Source organism: Oryx dammah, unplaced genomic scaffold (assembly GCF_014754425.2).
Source record: "Oryx dammah isolate SB20612 unplaced genomic scaffold, SCBI_Odam_1.1 HiC_scaffold_10, whole genome shotgun sequence".
NCBI classification, from domain to species: domain Eukaryota; kingdom Metazoa; phylum Chordata; class Mammalia; order Artiodactyla; family Bovidae; genus Oryx; species Oryx dammah.
Window position 1 is genome coordinate 3,987,196 of NW_024070194.1, and position 21,752 is coordinate 4,008,947.

Genomic DNA, 21,752 nt, shown 5'->3' on the forward strand with positions numbered 1-21,752 from the left:
CTGAGGCGCTGCGTCCTCCAGGGGGTGTTTGTTCATATCTGGAGAGATTTTGGTTGTCGGCATGGGGCTTGCTGCTGGCATCTAGTTGGGAGAGGCCCAGGGATGCTGCCAGAGATGGTGCAGTGCACAGCCCAGCCTTCTGGTGGCAAAGAATTCTCCAGCCCCTACCTAGTGTTAACATCACCAAGGCGGAGAAGCCCTGACCCCGAGAATTATCTTACTTCCCAAACTCTTTCCGGTAGACCACCTTTCAGCCACGCTGGCAGCCCTGTGTATCAGTTTAAAACGGTTTTCCAGTGTGGGAGCCTGTTCCTGTTAGAATAGGGATGCCTGTGAAAACAGAGTTCTTCAGTCCTAGTGATCTTGCTTTCATCCTTTAACGATCTTCCAAGTGCTTTGAGTTTTCTTCTCTCTTCTGTGGCCTTTGCCCCAAAGTGAGCCCCCACCCCACCCCACCCCCGTCTCGATTTTCATCTCTGGCCAAGTGAGAACACACAGCGACACCCGCTGCAGAAGGACACTTCGTGTGGCACCGCTCGTGGCAGCGGGCGCTGGCGTGGAAGGCAGGCTCCTCCCGTGTGTTCATGCTTCTCGCCCCTCGCCCCTTCTCCAGGACGAGTCAACCGGGGAGATCACGTTCTACATGAAGGGCGCGGATGTGGTCATGGCGGGCATCGTGCAGTATAACGACTGGCTGGAGGAAGAGGTAAGCGGGACATGGCGCACGGACATGGGGCCCAGGAAGCGGGTTCTGGAGCCTGTCCCTCGTGTGGAATGGGGAGGCGGGCGCCTGTGTGCGTTTGCTGTGGCTGTGTAACACGTCACCCCCAAATTCAGCAGCTTAGAAAGATGGGTTGTTTCTTACAACTTTTGTGAATCAGCGCTTCAGGCACAGCTCAGCCAGGCCCTCTGCTCAGGTCTCAGGGCGGGGTCAAGGGGTCGCACAGGGCAGGGGTCTCATCTGAGGGCTCAACTGGGGCAGGACCCGCTTCTGAGCTCGCTTAGCAATTGGGGGCGGGATTCAGCTCTGCAGTGGCTCTTGGCTGGAGGCAGCCGTGTTCCTCGTGCTGTGGGTCTGTGCGTAAGGCAGCACGCACGTGGCCCTGGCTTTGTCAGAGACAGCAAGCACGGAAACAGAGGTTAAACAGGAGCTGCCTTCTCTGAAACAACCTTCCCTCACTTAGCTGCATTCTGTCTGTCGGGAAGAAGGCCCTGGGTCCATTGCATCCTCAGAGCGGGTGATCATACAGGGATGTGGGTACCAGGAGGTGGGCATCGTGGGGCCCCAGCCCTGGGCTGCCTTGTCCCAGGCTGTGACGTGGGAACTGGCCATACCCTGGAGGGGAGGAACTGCCCGTTGTCTCAGGCCGTTTCTGTGTCAGCTTGCAGCTCCAGGTGCAGAATTCACATTTTAAATTCAGTGACAGTACATTTCTGATGGGCGAGATAGCAGTCCCACATGCCGACGGGCCGGGCAGGGGAGGCAGGTGACTGAGACGGGCCGGGGTGTGCTTTCTGGCAGAGGCACACGGTGTGTGTCGAACATATTGGCACATTCCTCAGCTGACAGCTGTGTTTCATGGGACAGTTGCCTTGTGGTCATTGACTGTGGTCATTTGGGAAAGTGCTCTTGTCAGAGGTGCAGTTTTTCCAATGAGCCAGAAATATCCAGATTTAAGTCAGACTGTGTTGAGTTAAATTTTGAACCCCTTTTAGAAGGTTTGCTCAGGGAGACGGCTTTAGGAGGAAGCGGTGTTGTGATTTGCCAGGGGTCCTCCCTGGACTGGAAGGGGGTCCCATCTGCTTCAGCCTCCAGCCATCCCCAGGGAGAGGTGGGGACTCAGCTCTCAGTGCGGCTCTCCACTGACCGGCGCCTGCTTTTCAGTGTGGGAACATGGCCCGGGAGGGTCTCCGGGTGCTCGTGGTGGCGAAGAAATCTCTAGCAGAGGAACAGTATCAAGATTTTGAGGTAAGTGGGTTCTGTGATTTTCTGTTGGCTTTGAGCCCCGCCCCCCTCGCCATCTTCCCTCCCTTTCTTCTGCTCTGGCCCAGGCTGATGTCATTTCTGAGCACACCAGGTTCTTCTCTCTGCCTAGAACTTTCCTCCCTCCTGGAACCCCGTGGCCCCCCTCGCTTGCTGCCTTTGGGTCTCAGCTCAAGTGCTTCCTCCTCCGAGAAGTCTTCCTGGCTCCCCATCTAAGGCAATCCTACCTCATCCCTTCCCACTGTCACCCTGTTGAGCTTTCTTCATTTGCATTTATCAACAGCTGTAATACGACGACTTTCTTTATGTGTATATTTCAACGCTCTTTTTAATATCTTCTTTTTGGAATAAAGTCTTCTTGAGAGCAAACTTTATTGGTCTGGTTTGCTCTTGTACCCCAGCACTTAGGGTAGAAATTGTAAATCTTCTAGGAAATTTGAAATGAAACCTTTAAATTTGAAATTGTGAACTTTCTTGAGGCTCTGATGTTTTTTAAGCTGTAGAAAGTGTTGGCTGTGAACTAGGTCGCTGACTTTCACAGCCAAGGCTTCCGGTATAAATGTGTCTTGTTAATTGTCATCCTGTCCCATGGACTGTGTGCTCCTTGAGGAGGGGTCCTTGTTGTACCCCCTGTCCTGGCGCAAAGCTGAACGACTATATTTATACATGACTGGAAGGGAGAGAGAGAGCAGACTGCAGGGAGAGGCTTCTGGGGGCCTTGACCTGCTCCATCCGGAGAAACTGTGCTTGAGTCTGTCCCTTTCACAGGCGTGAGTTCTCTGTGAAGTTTGATTTAACAGGAGTGCTAGCCCTGATGCATTCTGCCGTTTTCTGAACTTTAAAGGCATATGCTTTGAAATGACCATATCCTTGCTAACCGTATAAAGAGGAGTTAAACGGAAGGGTTGGGTCAATAGTCTTTGGAAGTGGGATGTCGTCTTTAGACAACCTGGTTCTTGGTTACAGTGTATGTTTATGGGGGAGAACCTGCTGTTTTTTGAGGTCTAGAGTTGTGCTAATCCTTGTGAAAACTCAGTCCAGTCGGGGCTATTATTGTCTTTTCGTGGAGGAAGACAACTGAGGCTCAGAGAAGTTTAGCGACCTGCTGGGAGTTGCACAGCAGGTGAGCATAGAGCAAAGGCTGGGACTCTGGTCTCTCCACCTCCGGTGTCTGGGCTGATGAACTTGGAAGAAGGCCGAAGATCTCAGTTTCACCACTTTGAGGTTCACCCAGGGGCTGGGGTCCCTGCCCTAAGTGGGCCTGGCCTGCCGTGCACCTCCCCACCCCACGGCGTGACTGTGGTCCCTGGTGTGTCCCAGGCCCGCTATGTCCAGGCCAAACTGAGCGTGCATGACCGCTCCCTGAAAGTGGCCACGGTGATCGAGAGCCTGGAGATGGAGATGGAGCTGCTGTGCCTGACGGGGGTGGAGGACCAGCTGCAGGCGGACGTGAGGCCCACCCTGGAGACGCTGAGGAACGCCGGCATCAAGGTATGGCGCGCCTGCCGCCTGGTCGCAGATCCAGGCTTGGACGAGCGGGCACTTCAGCGGAGGCTGAAAATTAGAGATGGGGCAGAGGGTGGAAGCAGTGACAGGGAGCATAGGGAGCCAGATTCGGACGGTGACCTGAAGCGCTCCATCCTTCCTGCGCTGACAGCCCGCTTTCAGAAGACGTCCTGTGTGTCCTTTCGCTGGTGGCTGCCCTCTGCACACTGGGTTCCATAAAGGCAGGCCCGGGAGCTTCACCTTAGCTCAGGACCTCTGTATCCTGCATGCTTGGGGTGTCTGTTACATCCTTGTCCAGTGGCCAGCCAGCCAGCTGTTTTATGGTCTAGGTGAATGAATGGCCGCCTGGCAGAGTGACCGCCCGCCCCAGCACCCTGCGGTGTTCACGTTCTTGTGCTCTCCTGATGGGGGGCTAGAAAGTTCATATCCAGTTGTTTAATCTGGAGAGGCCAGTAGAGGGCGACTGGGGTGCATGTTCTATCTCAGTGGACCCAAGAAAGGGATTAGCAAGCTCTTGGGTTACCAAGTCAAAGTGTTAGTTGCTCAGTCGTGTCTGATTCTTTGTGACCCCATGGTCTGTAGCCCACCAGGCTCCTCTGTCTATGGCGTTCTCCAGGCAAGAATACTGGAGTGGGCTGCCATTCCCTTCTCCTGGGGATCTTCCCAACCCAGGGATTGCACCTGGGTCTTCTGCATTGCAGGCAGATGCTTTACCATCTGAGCCGCCAGGGAAGCCCTATGGGTTAGAAGCTCCTGAGGATAACGTAGGTTAGCGGCCTATCTCTACCCAACCACGTCCTTGGGCCCCCGTCTAGCAGGCGTCCTTATGAGCAGGATGGTGTGAACAAGAGGCACGAGGCCTGCGGTCATAAACCAGCTCCGGCCACCTTCTAGCCCACGGGGGCTCACATGTGTGTGTGGGCGTGTCTCATTGCAAACCAAGCTGTCACTCGTCTTTGGCCCACAGGCCTGGTTCATTGCGAGGAAATCGCCAGTGAGATCTCATTTCTGCACAAAGTCTGATGTCAGAGAGGCCCATTTCTGACTCCTTGGGGCATGTCTTGTTTCTTCCCGCCAGTTTCTAAGACCTCTCCTCTAGGAACCTGGGAGATTCCAAGTTTCTGCCACTGGCTTTGTCCTGAGGTTTTTTCCCCTCCTTAAAACCATTCTCTCCAAAAGAGGTGTTGTATTCATAGAGCGTGCACTGGACTTTGCTGGTTTCCATTGTGGAGTGTATAGTTAGGGGTCTGGCTAGCTTGTCATGACCGTCTAACGGGTGGTCTTTCACAGGCCGGGAGGCGTTAGAACTTGGGAACTTCACCTTCACTCCCTTCCCGGGTGCAGCCCCCCAGGCCGGGCTCCACACGCAGGCTCTCATGCCAGGAACCACAGACCTGGGACTGGAGCCTCCCCGCGGGGCCCTGCCTGTGTTCCTGTGAGGGATGCAGCCTCAGTGCACTCAGGACTTTCCATGGTTTTCTGGAACTCTAGCCTTCCAGCTCCTGTCCCAGGGTTTGCTCTCTTACAGAGAACGCTGAAGACTGGCGCCAAACTGGGATCACTTGAAACAATATTGTTATTTATTTGTAATTGGAGGATAATTGCTTTACAATGTTGTGTGGGTTTCTGCCACACATCAGCATGAGTCAGCCAGGGGATACATATGCCCCCTCCCTCTTGAACAACAGCACTGTTTTTAAGACCAGGTGGGAGATGGAGGGAAAACACCAACATACTCTGGGGGTCAAATCCAGAGGCAGGGGGCCCCCAGCAGGGCCTGGTGCCTTCATCCTGGGGGTTCAAATCCTGCCTTCCCACCGAGGACTTCTGTGGCCCTTGACTGGTGGCCTGACTTCACAGCGCCTCCATTTCCTGTCTCATAAGGATGTGTGAAGGGCCAGTGCCCTGAACACTTGGTTAAATGCACAGAGCTGAGGCGGTGCCCGGCATGGTGAAGAACCTTCATGGTTATTTTCTTCCCTGCTCTTCCCCTCATGCCAAGGTGTCTCTGCCCCATGACTCTAAGGTGCCTGCACCCCCACCCCCTGTCCTGGGAGCAGAGAGAACAGAGTTAAAGAGTGAACAGGCGGAGCAGGAAGCACATTGGTTTAGACCCCGCAGATCTGGGTTCTGGGCCTGGTCAGGACAGGGGCCAGCCCTGTGACTTTGGGGAGCTCACCTACCCTCTCTGAGCCCACAGCAGTGAGACGCAGAATGTTCTGTTATAGGGTGATGAGGAACCTGGCATGTTTACCGTTGGTAGTGTACAGCTAGCGTGAAGCTCCCTGGGGCGTCCCTGGTGGCTCGGAAAGTAAAGAACCTGCCTGCAGTGCAGGAGACTCGGGTTTGGTCCCTGGATGGGGAGGATCCCCTGCAGAAGGGAATGGCAGCCCACGCCAGTGTTCTGGCCTGGAGAATCCCATGGACAGAGGAGCCTGGCGGACTACACTCGATGAGGTCGCAGAGAGTCGATAAACACTTTCACGTTCAAGCCCCCTGAGATCACACAGGGGAGTCCGACTGTGTGGAAAGACCCCATGTAACGTGACAAATCGGAGAAGGCAGTGGCACCCCACTCCAGTACTCTTGCCTGGAAAATCCCATGGACGGAGGAGCCTGGAAGGCTGCAGTCCGTGGGGTCGCTGAGGGTTGGACATGACTGAGCGACTTCACTTCACTTTTCACTTTCATGCATTGGAGAAGGAAATGGCAACCCACTCCAGTGTTCTTGCCTGGAGAATCCCAGGGACGGGGGAGCCTGGTGGGCTGCCGTCTATGGGGTCGCACGGAGTCGGACACGACTGAAGCGACTTCGCAGCAGCAGCAGCGTGACAAATCAGTTTCTTGTAGGACATGGAAGCAATCCCCCGTCCATACAGCCTCCCCCTTCGTTGAGATTATTTACTGCTTTCAGAAACATTCCCAGAAAGGGGCTTAGGAGGGCAGCGGCTGGGCTTCATGTGTCTGCCAGAGCACGTGGCAGTTTCCCGAAAGTGCTGCGCCAGTTTTTGCTCCTCCAGCAGCAGGCACACAGGGTCTTGAAGCCCTTGAACCAGGGCTTTCCCTGCAGTGCTTCGGGGACATTGTAAGCCTAGAGGTAGTTGGAACTTATCAGTTCAGCGCGATGTGTTTGGAAACCCAGCTGACACGGGCGACAGGCCGGCTTGAAGGCTAACCAAGGGCACGTCTTCCCTGCGGTCATTTCAGGTTTGGATGCTGACAGGAGACAAGCTGGAGACAGCTACATGCACGGCGAAGAACGCACATCTGGTGACCAGGAACCAGGACATCCACATTTTTCGGCTGGTAAAGCATTCTCGCTTCGGGGCCCTGTGGCGAGGGTGGGAGGCTCTGTTTGCCCTGTAACCTCATAATCTCACGTGGGCCCCTGTAGGGGGAGGGGGAGGACGCTAACCATCTAGGGTAGGGGGAGCTCAGGGCACTGGTTTGGGTGGACTTCCTGAATGGCCCAGGTGAGGCTGAAGGATTCCTTCCGGAGGTGGTGCAGGGGCTCCTGGTGACCACCTCGTGGTAACTCATGCTCTTGACCTGCTGGGGGCCGTGGTCCCTTGGAGAAGAAGATGGGATGCAGATAAGCTCGTACACGTGAAACTGCATATGAGTCTCTGAACCCTTGAAAGCCAAGTCCTTGGGTCGGAAATAAATTCGAGATCACAGGTACTGGCCTGTCTACCTTCCTGAAGGAAACCGTTGAGGGGGCCTTTAGAAGGAGGCGTGGTGGGTGGCAAAGGAGAATTCCCTGCCCTGGTGGCAAGCCCTTGGCCAAACAGTGCAGGCAAGAGGAGCCACCCCAGGGCTCGAAGCTGAGAACTGTGATTGGCTTTACTGAGGCGTGAGGTGAGAGCCACCGGGTCTCCTCCAGGGCTGAATATGGTGGTCCTACGTGTCTGCCACCAGAGCCGCCAAGCCAAACAACTGGGGGTTCTCTAGGTGTTCTAGGGGTCTCCCCCCACCGCCACCCCTGCCTTTGGTCCATAGCACCAAGAGATCTAGCGGTTTCTGGAATAGCCAGCCCAACGAGCATCCCACAGAGGCAGATACAGCAGATCCTCATTATTCATGGATTCTGTATTTGCAGATCTGCCCACTCATTCAAATTTATTTGTCACCCAAACATTCATACTTGAGCTGCCTTCAGAGTCGTATACGTGCAGAGTGGCGTCGCCTGCCGAGCAGGTTCCCAGCTGAGGTGGAGCCAGGCGACGCTCTGCCGTCTCGTCCCAGCCCTCAGATGGACGCAGGGGTCCTTTCAGTGTATTCAGTGCCACCTGTTTTTTTTTTTTTGCATTTTTGTGGGTTTTTTGTTAGCAATCTCACGGTTTAAAATGGTCCCCAGCACAGAGCTGAGTACTGACCATGTCCCTGAGTGCAAGAAGGCTGTGACGCATCTCCCAGAGATAAGCGTCCTTCAGGTGTTACGGCCCTGTTGGCCATGAGTCTAGTGTTAGTCAAGTATACCTATGTATATTACTAAGAAAACTTTTTGAGGTATAGTTGATATACAACGTTATATGTTTCACATGTGTAACGTATTGGCTTACAGTTTTTTAAATAGTATACGGAGAAGGGAATGGCACCCCACTCCAGTATTCTTGACTGGAGAATCCCATGGACAGAGGAGCCTGGCAGGCTAAAACCCATGGGATCGCAAAGAGTTGGACACGACTGAAGCACCTTAGCACGCACTGCGTTTATAATTATAAAATATTGGCTAGATTCCCCGTGTTAGACAATAGAGTCTGTAGCTTATTTATGTTATACACAGTTGTTTGTATCCTTTAATCCTTTACCCCTATCTTGCCCCTCCTCTTCCCTGTTCACAATTAGCGTGTTCTCTGTATCTGTCTCTTTATATTCATTCATTTTATTTTTCAGATTCCACGTATTAGTGACAGCATGCAGTATTTGTCTTTCTCTAACTTATTTCAGCAGTATATATTTTCAAAGATGTCTTTAAACAGAGACACGTAGAAATCAAGGTTTTGTAATGACCGATGGACAGAAATATAGTGACCAGAGGCTCAGAGGAGCCTAGCCCTGTATTCCCCCAGCAGCAGTGGTTCAGTAATCACTGAGCGTTCACAGCGGCTTCACAGAACATAACTGTTGGACGTAACGAGAAATTCTGGCAGACTATGGCTGTGTGCTGGTCACCTGTTTTTTTTTTTAAATAAAGTTTTATTTAAATGCAAGATCTGCCTGTCTGTTTAGGATTGTCTGTGGCTGCTTTGGCAGAGTAGCAGCGGAGTGGGGTAGTTGTGGCAGACTGTGGTCCCCAGCGTGCATCATACTTAACACCTGATTATGGAAGAGCCAGCTGCCCGGCTAGGTGCCTGGCTTCTGAGGCCTGCTCTGAAATGGACAGGCTGTGCTCCTCTGGCCAGGCTAACACATCGTGCCTGCGTCCGTTTCCTTGCTCCTCTAGCCAAGCTAACACATCGTGCCTGTGTCCGTTTCATTGCACATACAGTAGAGCCTGAAAGAGCCCTTGTGAGAAATAAAGGGGTGAAAGGGCAGGAATAGTGCTTAGCACACTGCCGGGAGCAGAATGAAAGGACACTGGCTTTTTGCTCTTCCCTTGATTATGTGGGTCCCAGCCTTCCTGGGGGAAAGGCCAGGGGATGGTTGGTGTGCAGACCCCCCTGATGCCCACAGTCACAGCAAACAGGGGCTGCTCTGGCTCGGGGGTCGGTGGCAGAGGAGGGTGGGGTTCTAGGCCAGGGGCCTGGCCCTCACGGGAGCCCCAGGAAGTCGCCACTTGTTCCCGGCGGCTCAGAGTGCAAGGCCTCCTTCACCGTCTTCCCTTCCAGGTGACCAACCGCGGCGAGGCCCACCTGGAGCTGAACGCCTTCCGCAGGAAGCACGACTGCGCGCTGGTCATCTCCGGAGACTCCCTGGAGGTGGGCGCCGGGACCCCCGGGGAGCTGCCGTGGGGGCGGAGGGGGGGCCGTGGCCGACCCAGCCCCTCTCCGCCGTTGCTGCCAGGTGTGCCTCAAGTACTACGAGTACGAGTTCATGGAGCTGGCCTGCCAGTGCCCGGCCGTGGTCTGCTGCCGCTGCGCGCCCACGCAGAAGGCGCAGATCGTGCGTCTGCTCCAGGAGCGCACCGGGAGGCTGACCTGCGCAGTAGGTAGGCCCCCCCGGCCGCGGCCGCTCAGCTGCGGGGACGGGCCCGCGGCTGCGCGGGGCCCCGCGGCCGCGCGCTTCAGGTTCCCAGGCCCCTTGACCCAGGCCGTGACATTGATGCCCCTTCTCCTCTTTGGCCCTGTTTCTGCCGTCATTATTTTCAAGTCCTTTGCTCTGAGAAAGCGCCCAGAAGGACGCTGAGGGCATTCTGGGCCTTCCTCCTCGGTTTGTGCCTTGTTCAATAGCGATACCAGCGCTGCAAAGCCCCGGGGGTGAAGAAGCCTACGCTACGGAGAGGGGTCTGGGTCCAGTCTGCAGGTTTTCCTTAGCTGGGGGTCCACGGGGGTCTTGGTTTCCCCGTCGGGAGCCGGTCTGCTCATTGGTAGAACGGGAGAGGACCCGCGGTTCCCTGGAGAGGTGCCTAGGTGGATTCAGAAGGGCCGGAGCCTTTACGAGGCGCCTGCTGCAGTTGCAGTAAGCTGGGCAGCACCTGTCATCGCTGATGATGATGGGACCCCCACCCCTCGGAGGCAGGCCCCGAGGGGCTGTAGACCCCCCCGCGGCGTGGACACAGCCCCCTTGCTCAGTGAGTCAGCCAGGCCCCTCGACCAGTTGCCCGATCCCTCTGACTCTCAGCTCCTCTGCCTGTAAAAATAAGAAGCTGATTCCACAGGCTGTTGGAGAGACTGAGTGGACAGAACAGAACAGAAACTTAGCCCGCGACGGGAGGCAGCAGCGGACAAGTCTGTAAAGTAACCAGGAAAAGCGCGGTCGTGTCTCTCGCCTCTCCCTCCCTGCTGACCTTTCTGTCTGGTCTGTGCGCCCCGCAGGCGATGGCGGCAATGACGTCAGCATGATCCAGGAGTCGGACTGTGGCGTGGGCGTGGAGGGAAAGGTGAGCACGGATCGGGGCGTGTGCGCTGATTTCTGCCCCGGGGTCAGCGTTAGGGCATTAGGTGGTCGTGAGGGTGTCAGAGGGGGAGCCGCTCTGCTCCACTAGCTGGGGTTTCTCTTTCCCTCCGAGATTTCGGTGCTTCTGGAAATTCTGGATTAGAATTACAGAGCATAAGGAACCAGGTCTGGTAATGACCTAGTGTTACTACCAGGAAGTCAGAGATCTGTGTCCTGGTATCTTACAGACAAATGCTGAGTCTTTGCTTGCCCAGACCTAATCTTTTTTAGTGTCTTGCTGCATTTTTGGGGTGCAGCGAATGTACTCCAAATGCTTCCCTGGGAGTGTTGTCAGTAAAAGCGTTAGTTTCACACTGTGGGTCCTCTCTCAGGGATTATGGAAGAATGGGGCATGGTTTGCTCCTCCCTAAAATGCTGTGGCAGCTGCAGATTTTTAAAGGTTGTGTTACAGTCGTTTTTCTTTTTTCTTCCCTGTCAACTGTATGCCTTCTACTAATCGTTTGCCCTGCCCTCCGTCCTTTGTGACTTGAGATGACCATAGGCCAGAAAGTTGAGCCCACAGTTGTTAGCTCTGTGTGTGGAGTGAGAGTGTGAAGGCCTTGAATGAGGGCCAGAGATGCATTTTGTCCCATACATTCATGCATCTGGATTTTCAAAAAATGTTTTTTTCCTTTCTACCTTTTTCCCCTGGTTTTCTGGTTCTCATCCAGTTGACAGTTGCTTGAAGTTGCAGAGCTAAATGATCCTTGAAGAAGATGTTAGGTCTGAAATCTGTATGATTCCTTTAATGCAGGTTGTAAAAAGCACAGTTGAGGTTAATAGATGGAATTCTTTACACGATGCTGTATAGTACAAGAACATTTTCTCTTCTGTTAAAAGTTATAGTCTGCTCCCTTTGTTTTTTGGAGTATAAAAGTGACAAGTGCTCACTGTGAAAAAACCACAACAATGTAGAAATGGGTAAAGAGCATTTTTTTCTTTCAGACAGCTGCATCAAGCTACTAACAGTGATTATTCTCCTAGAATTTTTGTCTATGTGTATGCTACTTGTTATGAGGATGTATATAATTTATATGACACACACATATATACATGGGATTCCCAGGTGGCTCAGTGGTAAAGAATCTGCCTGCCAAGCAGGAGATGCAGGTTCGATCCCTGGGTCAGGAAGAGCCTCTGGAGGAGGAAATGGCAACCCACTCCAGTGTTCTTGTGTGGGAAATCCCATGGACAGAGGGGCCAGGTGGGCTACAGTCCACGGAGTCTCAGAGTTAGACATGACTTACCGACTAAACAACAACAACCCATATACTTACACCTCACGCAAATATGTATGATTCTCGTGTAATTTAACATTGAAAACATTATACTATGTTTTCTAAAAATGAAGCTTGCCTAAATCTGCTGTAGCTTAGATTGCTTTATACATCAGAACAGGTAGATCCATCATTTTGTATATTTCTTTGAACTTTCTATTTTGAAAAATGTAACTCCTTCAGAAAAGTCGAGCTAGGACAGTGAGCACCTGTTGACTCTGCTTTGATTATTTACCAGTTACTTGCGTTTGTCACGTTCTCCTTCTTCCCTCTCTCTCTCAATCAGCTGAATGAAAGTAAGTTGCAGATACGTTACCCTCAGTGCTGCAGGGTGGATCTCTTAAGAAAGGGGGCATTTTTCTACATAAGCAAAAGAGCATCACCACCATGGTCTCATTTCTCCAGGGGTCCCCAAAATGTTTAAGAAAGAAATCCCGGCAGCAGTGGTGGCACGCACGCCGCATCTACTTGGGCCCTTCGCGTCTGTGTGCTCTCCTCTAATGGAAAACCCTTCTCTCTGCCTGTTTTATGGGAGAGGCGGTGTATTTCAGGACGTTGATCTTTGAAGCATTCAGGCAGTTGAAGCACAATCCCATGACATCTGTGGGATGGGTGGGTTTGCTTACGGTCCTGTGTTTTTGGTGTAAGGGGCGCATAAGAGGAGTTTGTGCCTTCCTGTTCACCACCAGGAGGCCGCGATGCCCGTCTGTCCCATTGACAGCGTCTGTCACGTGCCTTTAAAGAACCCCATAATGTGGCTGCATCCTAAATTGTTCTCAGTTCTGTGAATGTGCAAAGCTGTGTTTGGGAATGTTCAATTTAGTACCATTGAAAGCATCGCCTGCCCCCACCGCCCCACATGTTTAACTCTTAACAGAGCCGAGTGCTCACTGCCTGTCTTGGAATGATTCTTTGCTCCTGACTCCCATTATGGGTTGGGCCTAACCCCTAAGGCTTAATACTAGATCTGTTTGACCTCCCAATTATGACTATCTGTGCTTTGGAATGTTTTTTATTTAAATAAATTCCTCTTTTAAAATCAAATTTAGACTCAGACCACCAACTGTGTATAGCTGGAAACCAAAGAATTTCTTTATTGAAGTTCTTCAAAGATCTCCTTACCAGCCTCTTGCTTTTTCAATTAAAAAAAAAAAAACATGTGTTTGCCTTGACCTCCCGTGCCCCTGATGGCGCCCGATGTCGACGTCCGGTCCCAGGAGGGCAAGCAGGCTTCGCTGGCCGCCGACTTCTCCATAACTCAGTTCCGGCACCTCGGCCGCCTGCTCATGGTGCACGGCCGCAACAGCTACAAGCGCTCGGCCGCCCTCAGCCAGTTCGTCATCCACAGGAGCCTCTGCATCAGTGCCATGCAGGTGGGCACGCGGGCGCGTGGGGGGCTGCTGTGGAGAGTGCCTGAGAAGCAGCTTTGGAACGGTGACCCTGCCGGGCCAGTTCCAGCCCTCCTCTCTGCACCACTCCCCCCGAGACTCCAAAAGAGCTTGGAACACCTGCCTGGAGCCCTCCTGTGTGGGGGCCAAGGCTGGGCTTGCTCTGCAGAGTGTCAGCGGTGGGGCCTGGCTGAGGCACGAGATGGACAGTGGTGTAGGTGACTTGGGTTCGTGTATCGGGGTGAGTTGTCATCCTTAGTTTGCCAGAGAGAAGGACGCAGAGGTAAATGCCAAATGAATACTCCAGCTCAGAGTTTTCTGCATGCAGAATCGAGGACCGACAGAGAGCAGCCACAGACAAACAGTGTGCCTTTTTTGAGAGCGTCCTGTACCCTGGGCAGCAGGCTAAGTGTTCACAAAGCAGGGACACCTGCAGTCTTCACTGTAGTCTGTGCCCATTCTACAGATGGGGAAGCTGAGGCTCAGTGAGGGCGAGGAATTGGCGCAGTATCCTTCAGGGATTTAGTCCACCCAGGCAGGGGGCCCTGGGGCCTGCCCTGTTACTCCAGTTCTCCCCTCTACCTTCCCTTCTGGGGGGCGTGTGTTGCCTCCACCTAAGGGGGCACTCAGTGAGAGTGAGGCAGCCAGTGCACCTCAGCTCTGCCTCCAGCGCAGCCCGGCTGGGGGTCCAGCGTGCTCATCCCAGTTGCCCGTCCTCTCGGGGAGTTGAAAGTGTTCATCACGCAGTCGAGTCCGACTCTTTGTGACGCCATGGACTGTAGCCCATCAGGCTCCTCTGTCCATTGGAATTCTCCAGGCTAGAACACTGTACTGAGTTGCCATTTCCTCCTTCAGGGGATCTTCCTGACCCAGGGGTCAGACCCAAAGAGTAACATCTTGCTTTTTCACAAAGGATTCCAGAATGTATAAGGTATCTTCCCATCTTCTGTCCCCCCCGCTCCTTCCTAGTCTATCGTTGGGCCGTGGCACTGAAGTCGTGGTACGGAGGAGGCCCAAAGCGGGGAAAGAAGACATTTTGGGTGTTGAACATCTATTGGCTGATTTTCTTCCTTGGGCATTTAGGGGAAAAAGAGCCCCAGTTAGGTGATGAGAACTTGGAATCCGTTTCCCCAGGTGTCTCTGAGACCTTGAGCAAGTCACGTTACCACTCTGGGCTTCGGTCTTTCCACCTGTCAAGGGGGCATCACTCTGTTCAAGGGTCTTGGCCCTGGCCCCGCAGAGAGGGCTACTTTGAGAAGCAGAGAGTTTTATTAAGGCATCAAGTGCTGAAGGCATCCTTACATCATAAATAAAAGCAAAACAGGCTAATGTGTAAAGCTAAGGTGAGGTTGTATCCTTTTACTTTTTTATTGTGGTAAAAGTCACATAATATACAACATCGTTTAAACCACACGTAAGTGCGCACCGCAGCGGCGTTGCGTACAGCGTTCACACGGCGGTGCGAGTCTCACCATCGTCCGTCTCCTGAATCTCTCACTTTTCTAAACTGAAACTCTGCCCATTAAACACCAACTCCCCATTCCTCCTCCCAGCCCCTGGAATCTACCAGTGCACTTTCTGACTCTCTGAATTTGACTATTCTAGGTTAAGGTGTTGTTTTAATGTGTGGGGAAGCTGTTTAATCGTATGCGAAAGACACCCTGCCTTCAGGAGGATTCCCCCTCCACTGGCTCATCTGTGCATCTGCGGGGGTGGGCTGGGGGCGGTTCTGTTTTCAATATCTATTGCACTTACGAGCGAAGGGGCTTTAAAGTGATTTTCATCAACACAATTAAATGCTAACAGATGCCGTGGTTCATCAGACCACATCTGTACTTTTATGTTATGTAAGCTCATCAGTTGGACTGGATAATGTCATGGTTTTAATCACTGGGAGATTAATCAGCTCATTCTCGGGCAAACACACACAAGCTGGCCTGAATGAATTTACTTCTGTAATGCCCGTATGTTACCATAAACATGGATTCAGAAAAAAACAATTTTAGCGTGAGGAATTGTTCTTTGTGCTATCGAGGGAAAAAATAAACCAACCACTCCCTCATCTCCAGTAAAAAACCCCTTAACCCTGTCCACTGTGCCAAAAGTAACTGGCTGAGAGAGTCCCCTTAGAATTGCGCCTTGACAGTGGCCTCTGAGATAGATGAAGCTATGGCACGTTTATTTTCCACTATGCTGTTTCCAGGGTGAAGGTGTTGTGGTCAGTCTGGCCCATTTAGAGGAAGAGGTTCCTGACTGATTTGCAAAACTGAACACCAGGATTCTTGACCTTTTTACAGTCCTCTTCTCAGGCAGCAGCCTGTGTGAGAAGTCATCTGAAAAGGGGCTTTCACCTTTCAGTTCCGAAGTCACAACCAGGGCAGGGCCAGGCTGCCCGTGTCCATGGGCCTCAGCGCCACCTGCGTCCTGAGCTCTGTACCAAGCCAAGGCCCATGACAGGCGATGAGGGGGACAGGTCTCTGGTTCCACACTCTTTCTAGCCACTAGGCTGGCCCAGCCTTTTCTTCCATTTGTTGTTCGGCCGCTCAGTCGTGTCTGACTCTTTGCGACCTCATGGACTGCAGCACGCCAGGCTTCCTTATCCTTCACGGTCTCCTGGAGCTTGCTCAAACTCATGTCCATCGAGTCGGTGATGACAGCCAGCCATCTCATCCTCTGTCGTCCCCTTCTCTTCCTGCCCTCAATCTTTCCCAGCATCAGGGTCTTCTCCAGTGAGTCATCTCTTCGCATTAGTACTGGAGCTTCAACGTTAGCATCAGTCCTTCCAGTGAATATTCAGGGTTGATCTCCTTTAGGATGGACTGGTTGGATCTCCTTGCTGTCTAAGGATCTCTCAAGAGTCTTCTTCAGCACCACATTTCAAAAGCATCAATTCTTTGGTGCTCAGCCTTCTTTATGGTCCAGTTCTCACATCTGTTGGAGAAGGCAACGGCCCCCCACTCCAGTACTCTTGCCTGGAAAATCCCATGGACGGAGGAGCCTGGTAGGCTGCAGTCCATGGGGTCACGAAGAGTTGGACACGACTGAGTGACTTGCCTTTCCCTTTCCCTTCTCCCATCTGTACATGACCACTGGAAAAACCATAGCTTTGATTAGACAGACCTTTGTTGGCAAAGTGATGTCTCTGCTTTTTAATATGCTGTCTAGGTTGGTCATAGCTTTTCTTCCAAGGAGCAAGCATCTTTTAATTTCATGGCTGCAGTCACTGTCCACAGTGATTTTCTTCCGTGTTCAGTTTTTAAAATCCTTCAGGCAACAGCTGTCCCTGGCCTCCGGTAGGTTTTGTACTAATTAGCTTAGCGGTCACTTTGCTTCTGCCGGGGTCAGTAGATGTTCAGAGAAGGAAGTAACAGAGCGTCAAGCCTGGTTTTATCTCCCAGCCAATTTTTCACTGCTAACATTTTCCAAATCAGGCAGCAGGGGTTGGTAAATATCTTTATTGCTTTTGTCTGATTGCAAAAGTAGTAGGTTAGGGCTCGTCGTAAAAATTTCCAAGAAAAGTAGAATGTGTAATAGAAGGGAAGCCGCCTCTGGATCCCAGCCTCCAGGGTAACTGGTACATATCCTTAGGGTGGAGGATATTTTTCTGTGTCTGTTTCCACGCATACGCCAGCTTGTTTATCTGTTGTACACCCAGAGAGGAGGTGATTTTTGAGCTACTGGGTGTGTGGGTTCTGGGGACAGAGCAGGGCTTGAATCCTGCAGGGCCATATATCTGCTCTCTTTCCCCTTCTATAATATAGGTGGTATTAGGACGTGATCTCATGGGTTGTTGTGGAGACTCACCGAGATCAGATACAAGGTATTCCCAGGTCCGGCTTGTGTGTAAGTTAAGAAATGCTTATAGAGGAGCTGGGAGTGGACCCTGGAGCTAAGCCCTCTGACGTGACTCCTGGCTCTGTCCCTTACGAGCTCTGCTATGTTGGGCAAGTCACTGAAACTCTGTGCGCCTCACTCCCCTCATCTGTAGAGTGGGTACGATGATAGCAACACCTCCTTTGTAGGGTTGCTGTAGGAATTAAATGAGCAAATATACGTAAAGCACTGTAACAGGCAGGTGTAAAATAAGTGCTCGGTGAGTGTTGATGCTGTGTTTATAATATAGACACAGGGGCTTTGCTTACAGTTTTTGGTAACGTCCTTTTTTCTCCTTGGCACAGGCTGTGTTTTCCTCCGTGTTTTACTTTGCCTCCGTCCCCCTCTATCAAGGATTCCTCATCATTGGGTAAGAAAGTCCAGGCAAAGTATTAATTTTTAATGAGCCACCCCTAAAACACCACAGAAGGAAGAAGCATTGTGCTAAAGACGCCTCGGTCCCCCAGTCAAGGCTGCTCTGGCAGTCTGGCTTAGAGCCTTCTTGAGTTCATATGGTTTTGAACTGAAGCTCGTAACCAGAGTGCAGAGGTGGAGTGCAGTCTGTCTGTGGTCCCTCTGTACCTGATGACTGAACCGTGCTTGCCTGCAAGAGCCTGAGGTTATCAGATAATTGGCAACCAGGCAAAACTGAAGTCCCTGGGGGGTCTTAGGAAAAGCAGAGAGAGGGGAATCCGGGAAGGACCCTCGTTGCCATGGCGCCTGCAGTGAGCGCCTGCCGGTGAGTCTCTAAGGCAGCCAGAGCCTAGCTCCCAGGGGCACATACCCTTGGGAGAGCTTGTGCCGTGCCCTATGCTGTCCCTTGGATGGCTGCTGCCGTCACATCCACCCCTGTTCCTGACCTGGAATTTGTGACGTTCCTTTTGACCTTTGCAGAGGATGTGCTGGTCTCTGAGTTACCCAGGGAGGTGGAGTCTGGTTTCCACCTGCCCCGGATAGATGCTGGTAGGGCGGCTGGTTACGAAGACGGGAGGCACAGAGGGGCTGGCTGCCCCCAGGGCCGTCTTACAAAGTACGTCTTCTGACGTTCAGCCTGAGAGCCGGCACTGGGGTTCTGCCTGCTTCTAACTGGGAAGACGGCCTGCCCTTTGTCACGTCCTGGAACTGTGGCGGAATCTGCCAGAACAGAGCCAGGGCTTTAGGCTCCACGTGCCTCCCCGGGACCTGGTCCCCCTTCCCTCGGGTTTCATCTGCTCGCTTCCCCCTGCCTGCGCGGCTCCGGCCACGTGGGCCGCCTCGCTGCCCTTCTCACAGGACAGACACTTGCACCTCGGGGCCTCTGCCCTTGCCGCCACGTCCGCCTGGGAGGCTCCTCCCTGGACACCGACACGGCCGCCCCTCTCCTCTTGTCTCCCGTCCACCTTCTCTGGGGTGGCACCATCTCACCCCGTGTCTTGTTCCCTTCTCCCCCTCGTGTTTCGCTCCTCGGCACCCTACCTCCAGCACACAGCACGGTTTACTGAGTTTGGTGTTGGACTCCCAGCACGGGCGCTCCCTGAAGGCAGGCGATGTTGTCTGCCTTGCATCTTGCATCTCCAGGGCTTCACGCTGGCCCTGCGTCCTCCAGGCGTTGCGTGCACGGTTGTTCAGTAAAGCGGTGGAAGCTGGTCTCCAGCGGCGGGGGCGCCTGGCTGGTGCTGCACTGGCTGGCTCTCCGCTGAGGGGTCTTCTTTCTCGCAGGTACTCCACCATCTACACCATGTTTCCCGTGTTTTCTCTGGTTCTGGACAAAGACGTCAAGTCGGAAGTGGCCATGCTGTACCCCGAGCTCTACAAAGACCTGCTCAAGGTTCCCCGAGCGCCTGCCGGCTTCCTCCTCCAGCCCCGTTACCCCCCCTTCCCACCCTCCCTGCTTCTTTATCTAAATTATAAATTAACATGTATTTAATGCAGCCTGTTTGCCTTATATAGGCAAATGTTTTCTGCCTTAACCCACAAAGCTCTTCTGTGGCTACGGTCACGTGTTTATTTTTATGATACATTTCTTAGACCTTTTCTCACCCTGTCAGCAAAAGGTATAGTATAGACTCTACTCAAATCGTTCAAAGACCTCACCTTTCTGCTTCTTATAACGTATTACACATGGACACTGCAAGTCTGATGTGAACACACTTGAACTAATGGCTTTCTTACTTTTGAGAGGAAGGCGTGGGGGCTTATCATTTTTCTTAAACTGTTGTATGCACACGCAAAGACTGTTAAACTGTAACACTGATAGGTCAATAGGAAACAAACCTCCTCACACCTTTTTACAAGCCCCAACAGTTCTGTCCTGCAGCTGCTCCATGTGCCCCTGGAAATGCTCTTATGTACCGCCCGGAAAAACCTGTGTGTGTGTAATTGCATTTTTTTGTCCTCAAGGAATTTTTAATAAGGAGCAGCTTTATTTCATCTAAAATCACTTCTCTTAAAAAAATGTCATTTCTCTAATGTATTTGGACGTGTGTGAGCCACTGTTCTGATGAAAACAGGCAGATTGTCTTGTCTGGCTGGCGGAGGGCCGTCTGAAGGCACCTGGCTCCCTGGCTGAGCTCTGCCCGCTGACCCAATACATCTCCTCCTCTCTCGCTCAGGGACGGCCGCTGTCTTACAAGACGTTCTTGATATGGGTGTTGATCAGCATCTATCAAGGTAAGGACGGGCGAAACCACCGGCTGTCTTGTGCTCTGGCCTTGGCCTGAGGGTCACATTTCCTGTGCTGTGTCTGTAGAACACGAAGAGAAACAGCTAGAATCTTGAGACAGCAGTCAGGAGTGTGGCATTGGGCCCCCAGAAGCCCCCTCTGCAAGTCCTGAGGATGCTGTCGTGGGGCCCAGAGTCACACGTGTGATGTGGTGCTGCCAGCTGAACTGAGGCAAAATCAGAGAAAGTGCCAGTCACTCAGTCGTGTCCCACTCTTTGTGACCCCGTGGACTGTAGCCCGCCAGGCTCCTCTGTCCATGGGATTTTCCAGGCAAGAATACTGGAGTGGGTTGCCATTCCCTTCTCCTGGGGATCTTCCCCACCCAGAGATCGAACCTGGGTCTCCTGCATCGCACGCAGATTCTTTACCGCCTGAACCCCCAGGGAAACCCAGAGAAAAACGTAACTAATACTAATCAGAGCTTGCTGGAGTGTTGGAGTCACTGTAACAAACAAATGCTTGCTTTCTGGGATGTCCTGATACGTTTTCTGAGGTCCAGCTCTAGTTTTTGAACAATGGATTTACTTCCGTGGGCTCCAGAGAGGGTCCCTCAGACTAGAGGCTTTGTAAGCTGATTTACTAGAATATGGAAAGGAAATACCAAGCCCTCTTTGTGTATACTTTTTTCCTCACTCTGTTTAGAATTTCTCTTTACTGGTGAGTTTTGTAATGTGTCTGATGTATTTGTACAGTGGGCCTCCTTTCTATGTCTGTCTGCACAGGTACACGTGGATAGTTCACAAATACATATTGTCTGTTAGGGATTCATGCTTAGTGATTTTTACTGATGAGGTGATGTGTAGGTAAAAAGTGTAGCGACCATTGGATTTGTTGGGGGGAGGCTACCCTGTCATTAGAACAGTCTGAAGGGGTCTTTCGGATAGGTGTGTAGCAAAGTGACGTGTGTGTCTGGTTGAAGAAAGCAAAGCCAATGTGAAAGTTCATAGCAACAAGCAGTGGCGCTTTGCTGCACCCCTCCACCCCCAGCTCTGTTGTGATAGACTCACCTTAGTTTCGGGGCTTCCGTCTCCTGGCCCTGCTCGTAAACAATGACCTCACATAGCTAGTGTGTGTGATCAACACGAGACATTGTTCAGTTCCTGCAATTCTGGATGAAAAGGTGCTTATCTAGACTCTCCCCCACCTCCCTTTCTCTTCGAGTGTCTTTTAGCTGCCTGTTTATTTTGTGCGTGTTTTTCGGGGGTGGGTGGGAGGTAGAAAAGACAAAACATGTCATTTACCTTCATACCTCTTTCGAAGTGCCCAGCTCAGTAGCTTCAGTGTATCTCCAGAACCTGCTCAGCTTTGAGAACGGAAACTGTGTATCCGTCCAGCAGCAGCAAGCGCGCCTTTCCCTTCCTCCCCGCAGCTCCTTGCTGTGTCTCTGTGAGCACGACCACTTCAGAGCCCTTCAGAGCCCCTACTGTGTTCTTCAGTGGCTGGCCACGTCTGTCATTTCAAATAAAATACAGAAACCTCTGTCTCTTGTTCCCCCCAATCCAGATAGTTACCTCCTCCTCCTGCCTCTTTTCCTGTCTTTCTGTCTGTCTGTTCCTTTCCCTCCCAGGGATCAACTCTCAGTTGTATATAAGTCAGAGGCGTGTAGCAGAACTAGGGGCTTCCCTGGCCTCCAGCGGTTCAAACTCATGCTTCCGTGTGATCCCTGGTTGGGCAACTAAGATCCCACACGCTGCCCAGTGTGGCCAAAAAATTTAAAAGGAAAAAAAAAGAACATAGGAAAACTAGGATCTGCTGCCTGTCTTTCAAACCTCCTGAAGGCCCTCTCATTACCATCCTTGACCAAATGGTACCTCTCATGTCTAAATGCAGAGGAGCGACGTCAGGTGTGGGCCAGCAGGCTGTGGCCTGGGGGAGTGGGGGGCATTGGCGCCCAGCAGCGGGACTGCGGGCCCCTCCCCACGTGG

General features: G+C 52.4%; 1 protein-coding gene across 2 annotated transcripts in view; it reads left to right on the forward strand.

The window, feature by feature from the left end:
- The window catches only part of ATP9A (ATPase phospholipid transporting 9A (putative)), a 100,596-nt gene that overhangs the window by 72,262 nt on the left and 6,582 nt on the right, over window positions 1–21,752 (forward strand). For both annotated transcript variants that reach the window (XM_040248141.1, XM_040248142.1), the window contains exons 16-26: window positions 614–706; window positions 1,886–1,969; window positions 3,305–3,475; window positions 6,698–6,796; window positions 9,322–9,411; window positions 9,497–9,641; window positions 10,468–10,532; window positions 13,083–13,238; window positions 17,432–17,496; window positions 18,825–18,933; window positions 19,718–19,775. In XM_040248141.1, coding sequence (XP_040104075.1) covers window positions 614–706; window positions 1,886–1,969; window positions 3,305–3,475; window positions 6,698–6,796; window positions 9,322–9,411; window positions 9,497–9,641; window positions 10,468–10,532; window positions 13,083–13,238; window positions 17,432–17,496; window positions 18,825–18,933; window positions 19,718–19,775 — 1,135 coding nt within the window. The remainder of the gene's footprint in view (window positions 1–613; window positions 707–1,885; window positions 1,970–3,304; window positions 3,476–6,697; window positions 6,797–9,321; window positions 9,412–9,496; window positions 9,642–10,467; window positions 10,533–13,082; window positions 13,239–17,431; window positions 17,497–18,824; window positions 18,934–19,717; window positions 19,776–21,752) is intronic.